Below are 19,455 nucleotides of genomic sequence, written 5' to 3'. Positions count from 1 at the left end.
GCGCTTGCCAAACAGACAGAGACAGAGAGACAGAAAGCGAGAAATCACCTCCCAGGTGTGATGGCCACGCTGCAATCCCTTCTCCTCCATTCTCCTCTCGGGATCTTGGGCATGCACGCACACGTGCCTGGCGTGAGTTTAAGCCACCGGGTCTGGGACTCGAACCATGGTCAACTACGTGGGAGTCCAGTGACATAGCCATTACGCTAACTGCTGGTTCCCCAATATAATTTTTTAATAATTTACTATAGGGCACATGTGCTCACCAGAGAGAGACAGAGAGGGAAAGTGAGAACGCGAGTCACCAGGTCTGGAACTCAACCAAGGTCCACCATATGGGAATCTAGAGTCCTAACTGCCATGCCACCTGCTGGCCTAGTATGTTCTCTTTCAGCCTCCTCCTTTTCACCCTGATGTCTACTAAATTGCCATTCTTACATTGATGTCTTTCTGATTCCAATTCTTTAATAAGATTAAGTGACTAAAGGTAGTTACAAAATATGAAGAAAATAAGTACAAGTGCCAGGTTTAGTTTCTAGTTTCCAAAATAAAATCGTTCTTCTTTTATTGGTGTTTTGTATAAAGACAAACCTCATGTTTTGGTATATGGGTTGTAGTACTTTTCAAAGCAGATAATTCAAAAACATTCTTTAAGATTATCGTTAAGGATGCTGGGCTCCCACATGGCTGACTGGGGTTCGAGTCCCGGACCTGGCAGCTTGCTTTCTCCCTTTCTCTTGCTCGCTCTATCCCTTTCTAGTATGTATGTATGTATAAATAAGTAAGTAAGTTAAATAAAGTAAAATAAAATCTTTTTTAAAAAAATTTGCTATGGCGAGGCAGCAGGTGGTTTGGTTGAGGTGCTTGTCTCCCACATGACTGACCATGGTTCAGTTGGGAAGCTGGAGCTGGAGCTTGCTTTCTCACTTTCCCTCTTTATGTCTCTCTCTGGTGAGTGCATGTGCTCTGTAGCAATTTAAAAAGTAATAATAAAAATTAAGTAATTCTTCAAAAAAATAAAAAGTTGCTATAGGGTGTGTGTGCTATGCTTGCCAGTGGGTGGGGAGTAAGAAGGCCACCTCCTCCTCCAGGGGGACTCCACTCTGAAGTCCTTTCTCCTCCATTGTCCTCTCAGGACTTTTGGGCTTGTGCCCACATGCACCCAGCATGTTTTTTTAAGCAGCTGGGTTCAGGACTTGGACCACACAGTTGGCCATGTAGGACCTAGCTGCCTTAACCATCATGCCACCTTGCTGGCTCCAAACCACATAACTTAAAAATCAAAATTTTCTGCAGGTTATATGAGTGGTATCATATTGAATCTATTGAATCTTAAGTATTCCCTTCTCTGAGGCATATCAGCTGTAAACTGAGTTTAGGTTTCCATTTTCAGATTGAAAGGGAAATGTTAGGGCTTCTGAATGGGTCTGGGCAAGTCATCCGGTGGGCTTCTGTGACCTGAGAGAGGGGCTTCAATTGAGACTCTGTTAGGGCTTTGGATTTCATTCTCTGAGCTTATGTGTGGTAATGTTCTTGTAAAAACATGGTATGAATGGGACCAGCAGTTGGTGTAATGGCTATTTCACTGGACTCCCATGTATTTGACCACGGTTCGAGTCCCAGACCTGGTGGTTTAAACACATGCCAGGTGCATGTGCGTGCTTGCCCAAGGTCCTGAGAGGAGAATGGAGGAGAAGGGATTGCGGCATGGGCATCCCCCCTGGGGGGTGATTTCTCGCTTTCTGTATCACTGTCTCTGTCTTCTGGTGAGCATACGAGCCCTATAGCAAAAACCTCTCTCAAAAAAAAAAAAAATGGTATGAATAACACAGAATCTTGGGGACTGTACAGTCTCCCAGGTTTTATATAGGGCACATCATTGGGTCATACTTGTGTATGACTGCCTGTTTCAGAAGCGTCCTTTAGCTAGGATCAGGGGATCAGTTTGGATTCTGAGGATAAATTATAATTTCTTCTGTTTAAATCTTTCCCTCCTGTCAGCATCCCCAAAGTTGTGAGCAGACAACTATTGAGTTGTCAGAAAAGTCATGACACATTTTTACATTAAAAAAAAAAAGACTTTTCTAACAATCCAATATTTTTAATGACCACAGTTAAGGTAGTTTTTGGTAGAAAGTGATCATCAGACATCATGGAGTTTAGTTAGGAAGTTCTTAACCACCTTTTTTCACTCTTTCCACCCATATTCCAGGTTGTAAACTCTGCCCTAGGGGACTGGCTTGGCAGCTGGCCTAGAAACAGTCTTGTAGTGAGCCCTACAATTTCTCAGCTGCTCTGAATTGCCCTATATAGCTTGGAATTCTTTCATATAAAATTGTGCTAATTATCTCTTTTAAAATGTAAATTTCTTCATGCAGATACCTTTGGGAAAATGAGAGTGGAATGGGATGGTCACCTACACCTGATTAATTAGTTGTGCTCCACCATCTAATCTTCCCCTAATCGAGTCCATCAGCCTAGGAAAAGAATACCTTTTTTTTTTTTTTTAATGGGATGGTAGTCCTGGGCCAGAGAAATATTGGAGTATAAGGCCCTTTGAGGGAGGTGCAGGCTTTGAGTGCCTTAGCCAGCTGGGACTTTTGGTGGTTCACGGGCCACATAGGTATAGAAGTTTGAAGGGGAGTTCTGCTGAGACCTGATCATTCCTCTTCCTGGGGAGTCACTGACTCAGAGGCTTCTCTTCATGCTCTTGGAACTGCTCAAGAACCTTAGCGTGGTGGATAGGAAGATGGGGGAGTGAGCCAGAACCTGCCGTGAGATGCCCAAGGTAAAGCGGTAACTGTTCATGGCAGGTGGAAGGTCTGTACTGGGATGTTCATCTGGTAAAGTAATACCATTTGTTTTAAATCCTGTTTTGTCAGAAGTTCAAGAATTTTATTGAGATGTGATCCTATCCTTAATTATTTTGACTGACTTGTAGTTTCTCTTAATTTAATTTCCCCAACCCTGAGGGTAGAGAAAAGCACTGCTGTCAGTTAGCTGTCCTTGCAAGATTGTCCCCATAAGCACGGAGTTTGGTCTAACTTGAGATTTAGCGTGGGTGATGCTGGTGGGTGGTTGTTCCCACTGTGTCTTTAATCTCATCTGGGCAATGCACTGGTGCTTCTTCAACTTCGCTTACACACGTGTAGTCTTATTTTTCAGATGGAATCATGCTTATTTAAGTACATTCATCCTCCTCCTAGGCAATGTGTTATTTGTGAAGTTACAGAGTTGGTATTTAGCTATAATAAACTACATATTAAAAATAATTAAAATGGTCATGTGTTGTTAACAGTGGGGGTACATTTTTCTAATTTATTTATTCGTGGATGTATTTTATTGCCAAAGGGTACATTTGTTCACCAAAGAGAGAAAGAGCGAGAAGGCAGCCTCCCCAGTGGGGCATGATCATGCCGCAGTCCTTTTTCCTCCTTTTCTTTGTCCCTTAAGGATTTGGGGCACACATGAACATGTACTTGGTCAGGACTTGAACTGCAGTCAGTCGTGTGGCTTTCAACTCCCAGTGTATAACGAACCACTGCACTAGAGGGCTGGCCCACGGGGATGCATTTTGAGAAATGTGTTGTTAGGTGATTTCATCGTGTGAACTTCATAGTGTACTTACACAAACCTAGATGGTGTAGCCTGCCACACACCTGTGCTGTATGGTTTCGCCTGTACCTGTGCAAACTGCCGTGTATGCAGTTTGTCGTTGCCCGGTGTGTCCTTCCGTGTGGTACCTCCTTATGTGATATGAAACTATATTCACAATGCCAGCTAAACGCATCATTTATATTGGCACTTTATTCACTTAGACAGGTGTGTTTTTCAGTATTCTTTTGGTTGCGGGTGATGTAATAGTTTTAATTAAAATGGAGTGAGTTGACACCTAACTAAAGAGGATGAGTTAGGCCTGGCTGGCTGCAGGCCCACGAAGGCCATCATCAGGACTGGTCTGTTTCTCTTTGTCAGCTGGCCTTGAAAGCCACTGTTAGCTTCCTTCCTATGGGGCAGTGAAGGTGTCCAGTGGGGCTCAAGAGACAGGAACACGGCCATTTTCTTCTGCATTCCAGTAACATTTCCAAGAATGATCATCATCATCCTGTTTCGGTTCCTATTCCTCTTCCAGAATCAGTAACGGGCTGAGACATGTAAATCTCTGGTCACCTTAGGCTGTGCTCATCCTGTGTCAGGAGATGTATGGCTGTATGACCCATCATTCATCAGGTGGGGGGAGAGATTTTCAGAAAGAGAAGCTTGCACCCAGACAGAAGTAACCCATGTCTGTTATGGTTGAAGAGCTGCAAGTTGCATCAGTAGCAATGTTCTCTGAGATGTTTTCATGACTAGCCCAGCCTTTATTTCTCAGCTTTTTGCCTTGCCTCCTAACTCTGATATTTTTATAATTCACATACTTAGTTTGGCTTAATCTGTGGGCTAGAGAATACAATTTGGTTCTTGTTACTTTTGGGAACTTATTTGAAATTACTTTAGTGTTTGGCATAATTTCCTAAGATGATTTTATCTCTTAAGTAGTTTGTAACTCCGGATAACAACACTGGTAAGGAGAAACTTGCCAACAGGTCTGTGATACTATTATACTAGAAGTCATGAAGAAATACTATGGTTTTTATATCTTAGTCTCTCAGTTATTAGGATGTGTGTGCTTACCAGAGACACAGAGGGAGAGGGAGAAATCATCCCCTAGTAGGGTGTGATCATGTCACAATCCCTTCTCTGCTTCTCCATTGTGCTAGAATTTTGGGCACAGGTGCCTGGTGTGTTTTTCAACCCAATGGGGCTGGGATTCAGTCCATAGCTGACCATGTGGGATTTGGTTCCCTTAATCAGTAGGCTATAGGGCTGGCGTGAGAGATTTGTTTTAAATGAAACATGCAGACCATGATCTTGTTCCTCTTCAGAACATGGAGACTAGTTGAGAAGATGAGTCCTACTTGTGGAGTAGTACACAACGTTTTGTCCGTAGTCTTAGCAGATCTTGGGTTGAGCCCTTACTCTGCCACTTTACTGGTTTCTCAGTCTTGCTTAGCCTGTTTTTCCTTCAGTAAGCTGATAGGTCATTTATCTCACAGGGGAGTGAAATATATAATAGTGAACTGACTTTGAAATCTGTAAATCAGGGTACCCATTACTTTTAAGGTTTGTGCCTTTAAGCAGTGTTACATAGTCTTAATTGAGACAGTTTGACTAATTTTAGGTGTTTTAGTTCCTTGTATTGTTTATAACAAATACCTGAGTCTGGGTAAATTATAAGAACAGGCTTATTGGGACCAGCGAATGGCGTAATGGTTATGTCACTGGACTCCCACGTGGTTGACTGTGGTTCGAGTCCTGAATCCGGCAGCTTAAAACTCACACCTGGTGCACGTGTGTGTGTGTGTGTGTGTGTGTGTGTATACCCAAAATCCCAAGAGGAGAATGGAGGAGAAGTGATTGCAGTGTGGCCATCCCCCCCCGGGGGGGGGGTAATTTCTCGCTTTTTGTCTCTGTCTTTCCAGCAAGCTCACGTGCCCTATAGCAAAAGTCTCTCTCAAAAAAAAGAGAATAGGTTTATTTACCTCAGGGTTTTGGAGGTCCAAGGTTGAGAAGCTACATCTGGTGAAGGCATTCTTGCTGGTGGGGGCTCTTTATAGAGTGTCATGGCAGTGCAGAGTATCCCAGGTCAAGAGCTTGAGTACATAAGAGTGTGTGCATCTGTGTCATGTCTCTAGTCTCCCCTCCCCCCTTTTTTTTTTAAGGCCACCTGGAGTCCTTCATCAGGGCCCTACCTCTTTTAATCCCATATTACCCTTCTAATCCTTTTTTTTTTGGAGAGGTTTTTGCTATAGGGCATGTGTGCTCACCAGAAAGCCAGAGAGGCAGAAAGCAAGAAATCCCTCCCCCAAGGGAGGGTGACCACGCACAATCCCTTCTCCATTCTCCTCTCGGGATCTTGGGCATGCACGCACACGCTCCTGGCATGAGTTTAAGCCACCGGGTCTGGGACTTGAACCGTGGTCGATTACATGGGAGTCCAGTGACATAGCCCTTACGCCAACTGCTGGTCCCACCCTTCTAATCCTTTTACAGTGTCTCTCTGATTGCAGCACATGAATTTCGGGCAGGACATGTTCAAACTGTATCAGTGTCTCTATTACTTGTTTACTGTAAATACTGTTTCGTGTGGAATACTAAGCATATAAGTATTTGAGGAACTTTAATTGGAAAGACCAAGTTTTTATTTTTGGAATGGGAAAAAACCAAGGCCATGGCACGGTATAACTGAGCTTCTAGTTGATACAGAGGCTAGTGATGCCAAGAAATGGGAGGAGAGGGTGTCTTTAGAAAGAACTGCAAGGGAGGGGGAGGATATTACTTAATCGAACTTTTGATCACCTAGCCAGGAGTTATTAATCACCAGTTGTGTGTGAAACTAGGCTAAATCTTGTGGGAGTTAAGAAGGACAAGCATCCTCATTCTCTAAGTGTTTTGTATGTAGTTAGGGAGGTGAGACTGTTTTAAGTTTTTAAACACCCACACAAATAAATAAAAATAATCTCTTGTAATGCATAGCTATGTGTGTAGGCCATTAACTGAATGAGTGGTTCAGACAAAAAGAGGTAGGGTTCAAGACAAGGGAAGACCTGTGCAGCTGTAACCTCAGACTGAATGTAGATAGTAGGGGACAGGTTGGAGTACTAGAAGAGGGGGTGACAGTAACAAAGGGGTAGAGGTGTCAGTCAGCGGATGGGAAGAAAGGGCATAAAAGCACTAAAATTAAATTGGAAGCACGCTTTATAGAGCTATGGATTCTGAGGAAAGTGACTGGGAAGACATTTAATGGCTTTGGGGTGGAGCAGGGACATTTTGGACGAAGAGGGACAGGAATGTGGTTGGAGAGCAGTAGTCATTACTATTTAGGTTGGACTGGGGTTGGGAGTAAGTTTTGACTAGAGGCCGGAAAGGAGACTTGTTCAGATTATGTGTCATCCTAGATCTGATGAAAGAGGGTACGTGGTAGAAATGTAAAGAGACCCACGCAAGGGGTCTTCTGAGGGAAGGAGATCACCAGGACTTGATCCTAGGTAGAGTCTGGCAGAGTAGGAGAGAGGGCTGGAAAAATCAAAGATAGGTGTAACTAAGGTTCTGAGTATGAGTGATGGGTACATGATTATAGAAATGGGAAGAAAATAGGAAGTGTAGGAGAGTAAAAGGTAGAAATCTGAGGTTGATTTTTTTTAATCAATTTCTTTCATGAATGAGAGAGACAGAGACAAAGAGACAGAGACAGCACCCCCAACAGGATCCTGATGCCATGGTCCTCACCCATCTTCAGCCCTCCCAACCCCCATAATGGACATACGCATGTCTGGTGTACTCAGGGAGGTCTCTGGATGTGAACCTGGAACCTTCTGATATTGGTGACCCTCGGAGAGCATTGTGTTTTTATCCCACTGTCTGGCACCTGAGTTTGACTTTTAAATATGAAATCTAGACTTAAATGCTGTAAGAAACCTTATGTGGTTCAACTGTTGATTTCAGAGATGATTAATTCAGTCTATATTTTGGATTTGGAGAGAGTGACTAGGTTCTCTAAAACGGTACTGTCTAGCAGATATTTAAAAATATGCCTATATCGTACCCCTTTCCTCCTCTCCCTGCAGTCTTGCCTCTTGTGCTTTGATGCTGTCCTTTTCTTACCTGTGACAAGTGGCAGGTCTTGTTCTGTGCTCCAGGAGTCCTATTTAGTCTGTATCATGTCGTTCGGCTCTTAAATATAAACTTGTTTAAGTTTTTTTTATGCTTGTTTTTTTTGTGGCACAGTAGATCTGCAATATGATGCCATGGTCTTAAATAACCTCTCTGGATCAGAACACTTACTTTCAATTCACATTCTGTTCTGAAAGGTCATGGGTTGAGCTCCAAATACCGTACTTGCTTTTTTTTTTTTTTCTTACAGATTTACCATCTATTAATACACCAAAAAAAAAAGTTTTTGTTTTCATTATTTACTGCCTCTAGAAAAAAAATGTGTGCTATTTGTGTCTATTTCCTCCTTTTTGTATAAATCTCTCTTAAGCAGGCTGCTTTGTCTTAGGTGCTAAAGTAGCTCAGGAGAAGCCCAAAGTTTTAAAAGGCCACAGTTTAGTTTACTACTGACAGTATGAAATAGTCCTTTATTATTTTTCTAATACCGACTGTACCTTTTAAAGCTTTACGTTTTTGTGTTCTAATACTTTCTAAGTATATTTATGTTTACCCTGTCAAGGACTCTTTTAGAATCAGTCTTAGTTAGCTTCTTAGGTTTTTGTAGTAAGGTGCTTGCGCTCCCTGGAAAGAGACAGAGAGGGAAAGTGAAATACCAACCCCTCAGAGGAAATGGTCATGACATAGTGCTGTCTCCTCTGTTCTCCAAGGATTTGGGGCACACATGAACATGTGCCCTGTATGATTTTCAAGCTGCTGGGTCCGAGACTTGAACTGTTTGGCCATGTGGGAGTCCAGCACCTTAGCCATTCTGCCACCTGCTGGCCCCATGAGAGTATATCCTGAACACTGCTGACACAGGCCTTCAGCACTCAATAAATGTTAATCGAATCCAAATGCCATAGTTCTTCCTTGCCTTTTTTCTGTTTTTTTTTTTTTTTCCCTTGGATTTCTTATGTTTACTTGAAAGTATTATGGCTTTTGTAAGAGTAGGAAAACATGGAATTTTTCCTTCTCTAGCCTTTTTAGTAATTCTTAATACTCTTGGCATTTTTTATTTATAATGTCTATTTAAAGGAACTAATCTGTTCTGGAGTGTAGCTCTGTAAGGTCTGAGTTTTCATTTAGGTACAGTTAGGATTATATTTCCTAAATGGATTTCTTTGTATTTATCTGTATCACGACTCGTATTCCATTTTGCTTTCTACTTAATTCTAAATGTAGAATTTCTCTCCATTTTATGAAAGTGGAGTTATAACTCAGAAGAGCTCAAATGCAGTATATGTACTATTTATAGAGTTGAATATTTAAAATTATTTTTCATCCAGGATATTCATTAAAATGTTAGTCAGTTTCTGGGGAACATTTCTGGTCTTCATTGTTGTTGTTTTCTTTTCTTTTTTTAAAAAGAATTATTTATTTAATTTTATTTATTCATCCACTTATTTTAATTTGACCAGAGAAAGAGAGAGGGCAGGTGAGAAGGCAAGCCACCAGGTCTGAGACTAGAACCTTGGTCAGCCATGTGGGAGTGTCCAGCACCTTAAACACCATGCCACCTGCTGGTCCCCAGGTAGTTTTCAATTGTTTTGAACTTCTGAATAATTATTACAACACCACTTTTTTGTGTGGTGCCTTACCATTTTCTTCTAGTGTTCTCAATTATGGTGGGTCTTAACTCATGCTTTTGACTCCTGGGAAGATGTACTTGATGTAATTAATACCTTTAAACTACCTCTTGTAGACTAATTGAGAACTTTGATTATCTGTTGATGAACAGACGTTTTAAACTACGGCATCCAGGTGTTGCCTACCAGCCAGCTGTTTAGTGTTAGTGCTGTCTTTAAGTGTGTGTTGGTGCAGTTATTTGAGGGCTCCACTCCCCCCACTTGTAAGTGGCAGACAAAACTGAAAGTGCACATAGTGAGTAGGGATGAGAAGTAAAGTTGTCAAACTTAATGGTATCTTTGTCTTGATTGTATTTGGTGAGCCAAAAGAGTGAGTAGATCTTGTTACATACTTGGACAGTTGGTTGTCTTAAGCCTTGTGATTCTTAAAGAAGAAAACAACAAATGTTTGTGCAAAATACTAACACTGTATTGAAGGTGTATAAAAACCAGGATATAACTAGGGATCTTATCATTTTTAGCTTTATGGGAACCAGACATCCTTGTAACATGTACGTTTGTTCTATCTTTCAATATTCTAACTTAGGATACATTTTTACTTCTTTTTTTTTTGAAAGCTTTTTGCTATAGGGTATGTGCGCTTGCCAGAGAGAGACAGAGAGACAGACAGAAAGCAAGAAATCATCCCAGGGGGGATGGCCACGCTGCAATCCCTTCTCCATTTTCCTCTCGGGATCTTGGGCACGCACACGTGCGTGCCCAGCGTGAGTTTAAGCCACCAGGTCTGGGGCTCAACCCGCAGTCAACTACATGGGAGTTCAGTGACATAGCCATTATGCCAACTGCTGGTCCCTAACTTAGGATACATTTCTATAGGAATAGGTTGTACAGGGGTCTTCAAAAAGTTCATGGAAAATGTGTGTTATAAAAAAACTATACACAAGATTTCAAAATTATTTTGCACCAAAATAAACTCCATTTTTTCATGAACTTTAAAAGAAGTTTATTCTATGAGCAAAAGAGAAAGGCACACATACACACACAAATAGCACCTCCATCAGTCTTGACACTATCCCTAGCCTTCAGCCAGCTCCTGATTATGGACATGTGTGTACCTACAGTACTTAAGGAGGTCTTCAAATTTGAACTGGAAGCCTTCTCATGTAGGATTGCCTCACAGTGTTGAGTTACTGCTGTGCCACTGTCTGACTCCACTTTTCATGAACAAGTCCCTACAAATACTTGTAGGGATGCATTTCACTGCATCTTTGACAAATCTTGGGATAGTTTTCTTTTATAAACAAAGAAACTGGTTTAAACATGCCTTGGGTCAGCACACATGCCTGTGAGTTTCTTTGGTGGTTTGATAGAGCCTATTATCAATTAATTTCTGAGGGGTGAAAGACAAATACCTATGATATATGTATCCTATTTGAAAATTGGCATGTTCCTTGGGATTTTTGGCTTAGTAATGTCATTGGCAGATGGAGACAGCATTATTTCCTGATTTACTTGGTATTTGGAAAGTTTAGGCTGCAGTGCTGTTGTCTAGTAGACATGCAAGAGAGTTGGAAGTTAGCCAACTGCTAAATGTCACTGCCAGCAGTTTCAGAGGGTGTTGGTAGCGCAAGACAGTCTCCAATGGTGAGCTCGAAATTGAGAATATGAAATATGTGTGTAATTATTATTTTTATATTTATTTCAATAAGTAGTTATTGAGTGCCTTGTATGTACCAGTAACATGCTAAATATTGGGCATTAGACAGTCATGTTTCCTTTTTCAATTAATTTCTTGGGAGTGACAGACAAATAACTATTTACAGGAAAGTGTGAAACCCTGTTAGGGAAGTACTGGATGCCATGGGAACAATGTTTTTGTTATTTATTGTTTCTGTGAAGCTAGTGGACTTAAATTCTGACATAGCTGGACAGTGAAGCCAAAGGACAGAGTTCAAAGTCTTAGCGAGGCTTTACAGAAAACAGATTAGGAGTTAATTATGTTTAATTTTGTTTGGTGGCTGTCCAGAAGATACCATGACTATTATAATTTCTGAGAGTATCATACTTAACATCTGTTTGTTTTAAAAAGGTGCTATTTTATTTTATCGAAAAATATTTTTAACTTAGGCCAACCACGTGTTGGTTCTTTGCTTGCATTTATCATGCTAGTCCTTGTTGAGTCAAGTCATAATAAAAATGATCATAAAAGGACTTGTGATCGGGGCTGCCAGGTGGCGTGGTAGTCAGGGTTTTGGACTCCCACATGGCCGACTGAATTTCAAGTCCTGAACCTGGTGGCTTGTTTTCTTTCTCTGTGTCTCTATCTGGTCAAGTTGGAAAAATAATAATTAACAAAACTAAATAAATCTTTTTAAAAATACGTGTGATCATCAGTGATGAACTGCCTTAGCTGTTTCTTTCATGTTCGTATGTGGGGCCTGGGTCTGGTGAAGCTTATCACATCGAAAGGTAGTTGGCATGGGTCTTAATCTCAGAGGAAAAGTGACCACCACGGTTGCCAACCTGGACCTACTTCAGTTATGGTGAAGAAGGCTGTCACAGTAATTCCTCAGCTTTACTTCTAGGAACTGAATCCAATTAGATTTCTTTCACAGAGTAATAATCCTAGAAGCAAGTTGCGTTTTTATACAGAGAGATCAAAGAACGTTAGCATTCTTTCCCATTAGGACGGAGGAGTCTGGTGGCATCTCAGTCAGTCTGGTCATTATAGTGATTTTCAAGCTTGTTTTTATCATTGGCTGCTTTTCCACTGAGACCATTTGGAATGCCTTAGTGGAATCTTTTCTGAAGAGGGCTTTCCCAAGGTTCTCTTTCAGATTTTTCCATTATACTTGTTCCTCTTTTTTTTTAAAAAAAAAAAAACTTTTTATTTATTTTAATTTGACCAGAGAGGGATGAACAGAGAGAGAGTGGGAAAGCAAGCCACCAGGTCCAGGACTCGAACCGTGGCTGGTCAGGTTGGAGTCCAGTGCCCTTAACCACCATGCCATCTACTGACCCCCATTATACTTCTGCTGAACTTCCAAATAATGAAGAAATTATTTTTCCTTGGAGCATACTGAGAACTCTTGGTTTTAATTAATTAACAATGTACTACGAGGATATATCATTTACAAAATTGGAACCCCAAAAGTAAAGGGACTTGTAGACGGCAAAGAAAAAAAAGTTAGCAGCAAAACAGAGCTCTAGATATGTACCTTGGCTAAGATTGGAAAGTAGAGAGATGCATGGTTGGTGTGTGGAAGTTTATATGGTAAATTTCAGATGACCTTTGTCTTTCAGCTTGCCTCCTGCTTTTTTTTAACTTACTGGTCTACTCTGTTGTCTACTGGTGTAGAAACTAATGTAGCTGGATGAACAGAAGTTAGGGCTTCCTTAAACTTTTTCTTTAAATTGAGATGTAATTTGCTTATCATATATTATAATTCACTACTAGAAAGTATACTCACAGAGTTGTGCACCTGTAACCATTGTGTGATTCCAGAGCATTTTCATCGCCCAAAAGAAACCCTGTGCTCATTATCAGTCATTCTCCATTTCACCCCCACACCCAGCAACCATTAGTCTACTCCGTGTTTGTAAATTGCTTTTATAAATGCCTGTTCTGGACACTTCATAAATAGAATAACACAATTTGTGGCCTTTTGTGTCTGGGTTCTCTTAGCATGTTTTCATGGTTCATCCATGTTCTGGTATGTATCAGTACTTCATTTCCTTTTATGAACAATTCACTGTAAGTATATACCACATTTCGTTTATCCGTTCATCATTTGGACATTTGGATTGTTTATACTTTTAAAATTTTTTTTAGTTTTTGTCATAGAGTGTGTGCTATTGCCAGAGAGAGAGAGAGTGAGAAAGAAGGGGTGGTCACATCATGACCCCTTCTCCTTCAGTCTCCTCTTGGAATTTTGGGCACACACGTGCTCCGTGTGATTTTCAAGCTTCTGGGTCCAGGACTCCAGCTTTGCAGTTGGTCATGTGGGAGCCAGTGCCTTAAGCTCTGCACCACCTGCTGGCCTGGTTGTTTACACTTTTTAGCTATTATGAATATTACTGTTACAAACATTTTATTTACAAGATTGTGTGTTTTCTGTTCTTTCATGGGTGTATGTACCTAAGGGTGGTCTCCTGGGTCTGGTGGTAACTTTTGAACTTGATGAGGAACTTCCAAAATGTTTTTTTTATGAAAACTATTACTATTTTACCTTTCACCAGCGATGTATGAAGCTTCTAATTTTTCCAAATCTTGCTAACACTTGTCTGTCTTTTCATTTTAACCATCCTAACGGGTGTGAAGAAGTACCTCCTTCCAGTTGTTATTCTCTTTTTAAGTTTATTTCTTTCAAAGTGGGTTATGTGTGGCACCCTTGACAGCATCTCATCATGCTGGAATTCCTCCCTCCCCATAGCCTTCCAGCCAGCCAGGACTGTGGGCAGGCCTGGGGTGTTCACGTTTACCCCAGATCTGAACCACAGGCCTTTGCATAGGACTACAGTATCCTGCAGGGAGAGCCTGCACAGCACAGTTGGGCTTTGTTGTATTGGATCTTTGGTAAAGTCTTGACCCATTTTTGCATAAAAGAATGCATCATGACTTTCTTGACAACCTAATAGCTTTGATATGCATTTCTTTAATGAGTAATGATATTGAGTATCTTTTTGACTTGAAGTCTTGGCCCATTTTTGAATTGATTTGTTTGTCCTGTTTTAAGAATTATTTATGTATTCTGGATACTGTACCTTTATCAGAATATGATTTGCAGATATTCTATTCTGTGAATTCTTTTCACTTTATTGATAGTGTTTAGAGCACAAAAGTTTTAATTTTGATGAAGTCCAATTATTTTTTCTTTGGTTGCTGGTCCTTTTGATGTCATTTCTAAGAAACCATTTTCTAATTTAGGGTCAGGAATGTACCTGTTTTCTTCTAAGAATATAATCATTTTAGCTCTTACACTTAGGTCTTTATTCCATTTTGAGTTAATTGTTGTATATGACAGGATTTATCTGTATGTAATATGTTGTCTCAGTATCATTTGTTGACTATGGGTTTCTTTCATTGTTTTAAAAAAATTTGCCACGGGGTATGTTTGCTCACTGGAGAGAAAGACAGAGAGAAAAGTGAGAAGACATTCCCCCATGAGACATAGTCATGCAGCGATCTCTTCTCCTCCATTTCTCCCTCCTGTTGGGATTGAAGGACACATGCACACGTGCCTGGTATATTTTTCAAGCCACTGAGTCTGGGACACAAACCACGTGGTCGGCCATGTGGTGATTAGCCACCTTACCCTCCAGATGATGGGCAGGCCCGACTTTCTTTTTTGCTTTTGGAAGAGATTTTTGTTATAGGGCACCTGCGCTCAGCAGAGAGACAGAGAAAGTGAGAAATCATCCCCGGAGGATGGCCACACAGCAATCCCTTTTTCTCCATTCTCCTCTTGGAATTTTAGGCACACATACACACACACCTGGCGTGACTGACTTTCTTTTTAACTGTTCCTTTTCCTTCCTTTATTTACATCAGTCCAAATACATCTTACACATTTGCAGGCATTATTAATTAAAGACTGGAGTGTACTGTTTACAGTAAGAACCTTGTCTTCCCTTGGGGGCTTATGTTCAGTGGAAACTGATGATGGCATATATACATGAAGTTATTAAGTAGTGTGTAATTATGTGCCAGAGGAACAGTGGGGAGAACAGACATTATCAGGAATTCAGAAGAGGGAGTAAGTCTGGGCAAAGAGCTTCAGAGAGATGAGACCATTGAGGTTAGGTGTAGTTTAGGTACAGAAAGGCCAGAAGTAGTTAAAACAGAGCTACTGAAGCAATTAGAGTCCGTTGGTTCAAAGAATGTTTGCTTTTTGGACAGATTTTGAAATCTTCAAATTATGTTATTAGAAGTTGGAAGTCACTGATGCAAATTTAGAGATGAGGACAGTTTCTGTTTTTGTTTTTGAGAGATTTTTACTACAGGGTACATACACTTGCCAGAGAGACAGAAATCAAGAAATCACCTGGGGGCAGAAGTATGGCCATGCTGTATTCCCTTCTCCTCCGTTCTCCTCTTGGGATTTTGGGCATGCATGCATATGTGCCTGGTGTGAGTTTTAAGCCACTGGACCTGGGACTCGAACCACAGTTGAGTACGTGGGAGCCCAACAACATAACCATTGTGCCATCTGCTGGTCCCAGTTTCTGTTTTGGATTAGGTACCTTACCAGCACTGTTTTATGTTTGCTTATCTTTCTGTCAGTGGTCATCATTAAACCAGGCTTACTTATGTTCACCCTTCATCATCCCTGCATCCTTCTAGGGTTTCTTGTCTTGAAATTAGAGAAACTATTTTTGTCCTGCTCACCAATGACCACCAAGCTGTAAATCCAAGGGCCAGTTCTTCCTTGATCTAGCATCTAGTCCACATCTTACTAGACCTAATGGTGCATTTGACACTGTTGGTCAGATCCCCTCCTCTTCCTGGGGATGTCCTCAGTACACGATCTCTTCTCTTCTTAGTTTCCCAATACTGTACTTTGATTTTCCTCTTCCATCACAGTTAATGCTTTAGTAGCCTTTGTTAGTTTCCCTTTCCTTTCCAGTTCTACTTTATCTCAGCTTTATAAACGTGGAGTTTCCAGGACTCCGTCCTTTTACCACCTTCTGTGTCTGCCCCGACTTCCTTGATGATTTTATGTAGTCTCATGGTCTGAAGTGTGCCAGTGACTCACACCTATATATCTGCAGCTCAGCATTGCTGTTGAACTCCACGGTTCCATGTATCTAGCTGACTCCTCCGTATGTGCACTGGGTATCTATTCAATGCCCCAAAAATAACCAACCTCAAACTGAACCCTCTCCTCTGCGCCCTTCTACCTGCTTAGCTTTGACTCTTTTTCATCTTAATTGAAGAAAACTCAATCTTTGTATTTGACTCAGGCTAACCTTGGAGGCATCTGTAGGTCTCTTTTTTCCTTATATCTAGTTAAGAAATTCTGGGCTGAGCCACTGTCATCTTTCATCTGGCTTCTGCCACAGCCTTTTAATATATCTTCCTGCTTTGTTCTTGTATTGCCATTGTTAGTCCGAGTGATCATATTAAAACATTGTGTTGGTATGTGTACCCTCTCTGCTCAGAACTTTGCAGTGGAGCTCTCTTTTATTGAAAAGCCAAAGCCTTTACAATGCCAAAAAGGAAGGCCCTACCAGAGCAGCTCTCCTTTATCTCTCGGACCTCCTCCCCAGCTATTTCCTTTGCCAGAAAGCCACACTGCACACACTGGCTTCTTTACTGTTCTTTTGAATAACTTAGGTATATTTCCGTTCTTGCTCTTTCAGCCTGGAATGCTTTCCCCCATGGTAGCCACATGACTAATTCCTGTGCTGCTTTCAAGTCATAGCTCAGATGTCATGTACTAAGTGAGGCTACCGTATTTACCCTGTTTAAGTAAGATCACAGTTGCCAACTGTACCTACTTTCCCTCTCTTACTCTCCTTTCCCCCAATAGCATGTATCATTTTTGCTGTACTATATAATTTGCTTATTTTGAGTGTTGTTTATGTCTCTCTCCGGAAGTTAGGTTCTAGGGCAGGTATTTTTAGTTGTTTTATTTGACTGCTCAAAATATTTGTTAAATGAATGTATATCTTAGGGCTGCTATACTAGTGGGCTTAGTTTTGTTCAGATTCTTGTCCTCGTCCTAGGCCTGTTCAGTCAGAAACTGTGAGGATAGGGCCCAGCTACTTTGTTTTAATTAGGTCTCCAGGTGATTGTGATGGAAATACAAATTTAGGAACCACTGCTGTTATAGGGTAGGAGTTCAGAAACCAGTCCTGTTGCTTGTAAGTGGAGATATGTGGATAGAGATAAATGACAAGTACTGTAACTGGATTTATGCTCTCTCCTCATCTTCCTCCCATTTTCTTGCTAAAGGAACAGAGTTTGGAAGGAGATCTTCTCAGGAGAGAGGATATAAACTGTCGTAGCTTTCAGTTAATTTATTGTATGTCAGGGGTCCCCAAGACCACCTTTAGATTCCATTGATTTCACTGGAAGGAAGGACTCAAACGACTCTGCATATGATTGTACTTGTGGCGAGACTGATGACAACAAAAGCATACAAGGCAAAATCGGCAAAGGGAACTGTCCAGAGGAAGCCAGGAGAATGCTCCCAAGAGTCCTCTTCCAGTGGAGTCACACAGGACACAGTTAATTTGTATAGCAGGGAGTTGTGACAAGTGTGAAATGTTGTCTACCAAGGAAGCTCATTAGGAGCTCAGTGTGCAAGGTTTTTATTGTGTGCTCGTAATAAAGGCACGCTCTGCCTTGCCTGTACCACAATTCCAGATTCCTGGAAGAAAGGCAGATACGTGCCAGAACCACTATGTACTATGGTTTAGACACAGCGAGCCATTCTTATCAGTTGGGATGGTGGGAACCCTGTGAATTCCATGTTTCCAGGTGCCAGCCAGGGGGCCAACTTTGCAAGCAGGACTTTCTAAGGACAGCAGCCTCAGTCCTGCTTTGATAATAACTCTTTTCTGCACATTAGAAGTTCATTATTATTTTTTTCTACTTTATATGGAATATAGAGCATTTAAATTAAATCATCTCTCGTTAGGAAATTTACTTACAAACAAAATGCTTTGAAAACACGGTGAGCAGTTTACCTGGGTTGATTAAGTGAGTTTATTTACTTAGATATATTTTCTGAAAAGTAATACTGCCTTGGGACAGCTGGTGACAGTGGTTAAGGTGGCTGGATCCCACATGGCCAACGACGCAATTTGAGTCTCGGATCCAGTGGTTTAAGAAACACTCCCAATGCATGTGTGTGCATTCCCAAAATCCTGACAGGAAAGTGAGGTGGAGGAAGAGGGATTGAAGTAGGAACAGGCCCATGGGGGATTCTTTCTTACTCCCTGCCTTCCTCCCTCCATCCCTCCCTCACCTCCCTCCTCCCTCTTTCTTGCTCCTCCTCTCCCCATCCAGTGAGTGCACATACCCTCTGGCAAATTTAGAAAATACTACTAAAGCAGTATTAATACCAGTCTGTATTGATTTTAGTAATTATAAAAATTTTCCAATAATTACAAAAATGCTTTATTTCATAGTAAAATTTTCTTATTTCCAAAAATAAAAAATCTCAGTTACCTTTTACTGTTCACTTGAAAAATAACATCTGTGGCTGTGATGATTTGCTCTAAGCAGATTCTGATATTTCTTTTCTTTTTTTTTTTTTTTTAATCTTTCATGTCCCAAGGGCCTATTTGAAACTGACTTTCTTCAGGTTTGCCTTAGGTTCATGGACTACAGGGGCGGCCTCAAGCAGGAAATCCTGCCAAGATGCTGAATTATCAGGGACACTTTCACTTGTTTTGACGCAGTGCTGTAAAAGAATAAAGGATACTGTTCAGAAATTGGCCTCGGACCACAAAGACATCCACAGCAGTGTTTCTCGGGTTGGAAAAGCCATTGATAAGGTACGGTATCTTGAAGGAAGTGTTTCGTACTTTCTGGCGTCATCATTCTTCTATCAGTACTTCAGTGACATTAGATTTCCTGAATTATTTTATGCTGTGCTGTGTTTTTCATCTTTGTTTTTGGTAATCATTGCTTTTACTACTTAATTCTTATTAAAGTTTTCTATTGCTATTATTTAAAAAATAAAAGTGAAACCCAGTTGCTCTCTCTTTTTTCTTTTTTTTTAAAGAATTAATTATGTACTTTTACTTTTTTTTTTTTTGGAGAGGTTTTTGCTATAGGGTTCCTGCTCTCACCAGACAGACAGAAAGAGACAGAGAGACAGAAAGCGAGAAATCACCCCCTGGGGGGATGGCCACGCTGCAATCCCTTCTCCTCCGTTCTCCTCTCAGGATCCTGGGCACACACCAGAAACATAGAGAGATAGAAAGTGAGAAATCACCCCCCAGGGAGGATGGCCACACTGCAATCCCTTCTCCTCCTTTCACCTCTTGGGATCTTGGGCACAAATGCACATGCGCCTGGCGTGAGTTTAAGCCACCGGGTCTGGGACTCGAACCACAGTGGACTACATGGGAGTCCAGCGACATAGCCATTATGTCAACTGCT

The 19,455-nt window shown here is 41.1% G+C and overlaps 1 protein-coding gene across 1 annotated transcript in view; it reads left to right on the top strand.

Annotated features, from left to right (window-relative positions):
• Positions 1–19,455, top strand: part of RMND5A (required for meiotic nuclear division 5 homolog A) — a gene marked incomplete at its 5' end in the record, with an annotated part of 73,238 nt that overhangs the window by 2,544 nt on the left and 51,239 nt on the right. Inside the window, 1 exon segment of the mRNA XM_006172360.2 lies at positions 18,703–18,845. Coding sequence (XP_006172422.1) covers positions 18,703–18,845 — 143 coding nt within the window.

This window comes from Tupaia chinensis, unplaced genomic scaffold, assembly GCF_000334495.1.
Source record: "Tupaia chinensis unplaced genomic scaffold, TupChi_1.0 Scaffold145741_1, whole genome shotgun sequence".
Classification (NCBI taxonomy): domain Eukaryota; kingdom Metazoa; phylum Chordata; class Mammalia; order Scandentia; family Tupaiidae; genus Tupaia; species Tupaia belangeri.
This window is presented reverse-complemented; position numbering and strand designations above follow the sequence as displayed.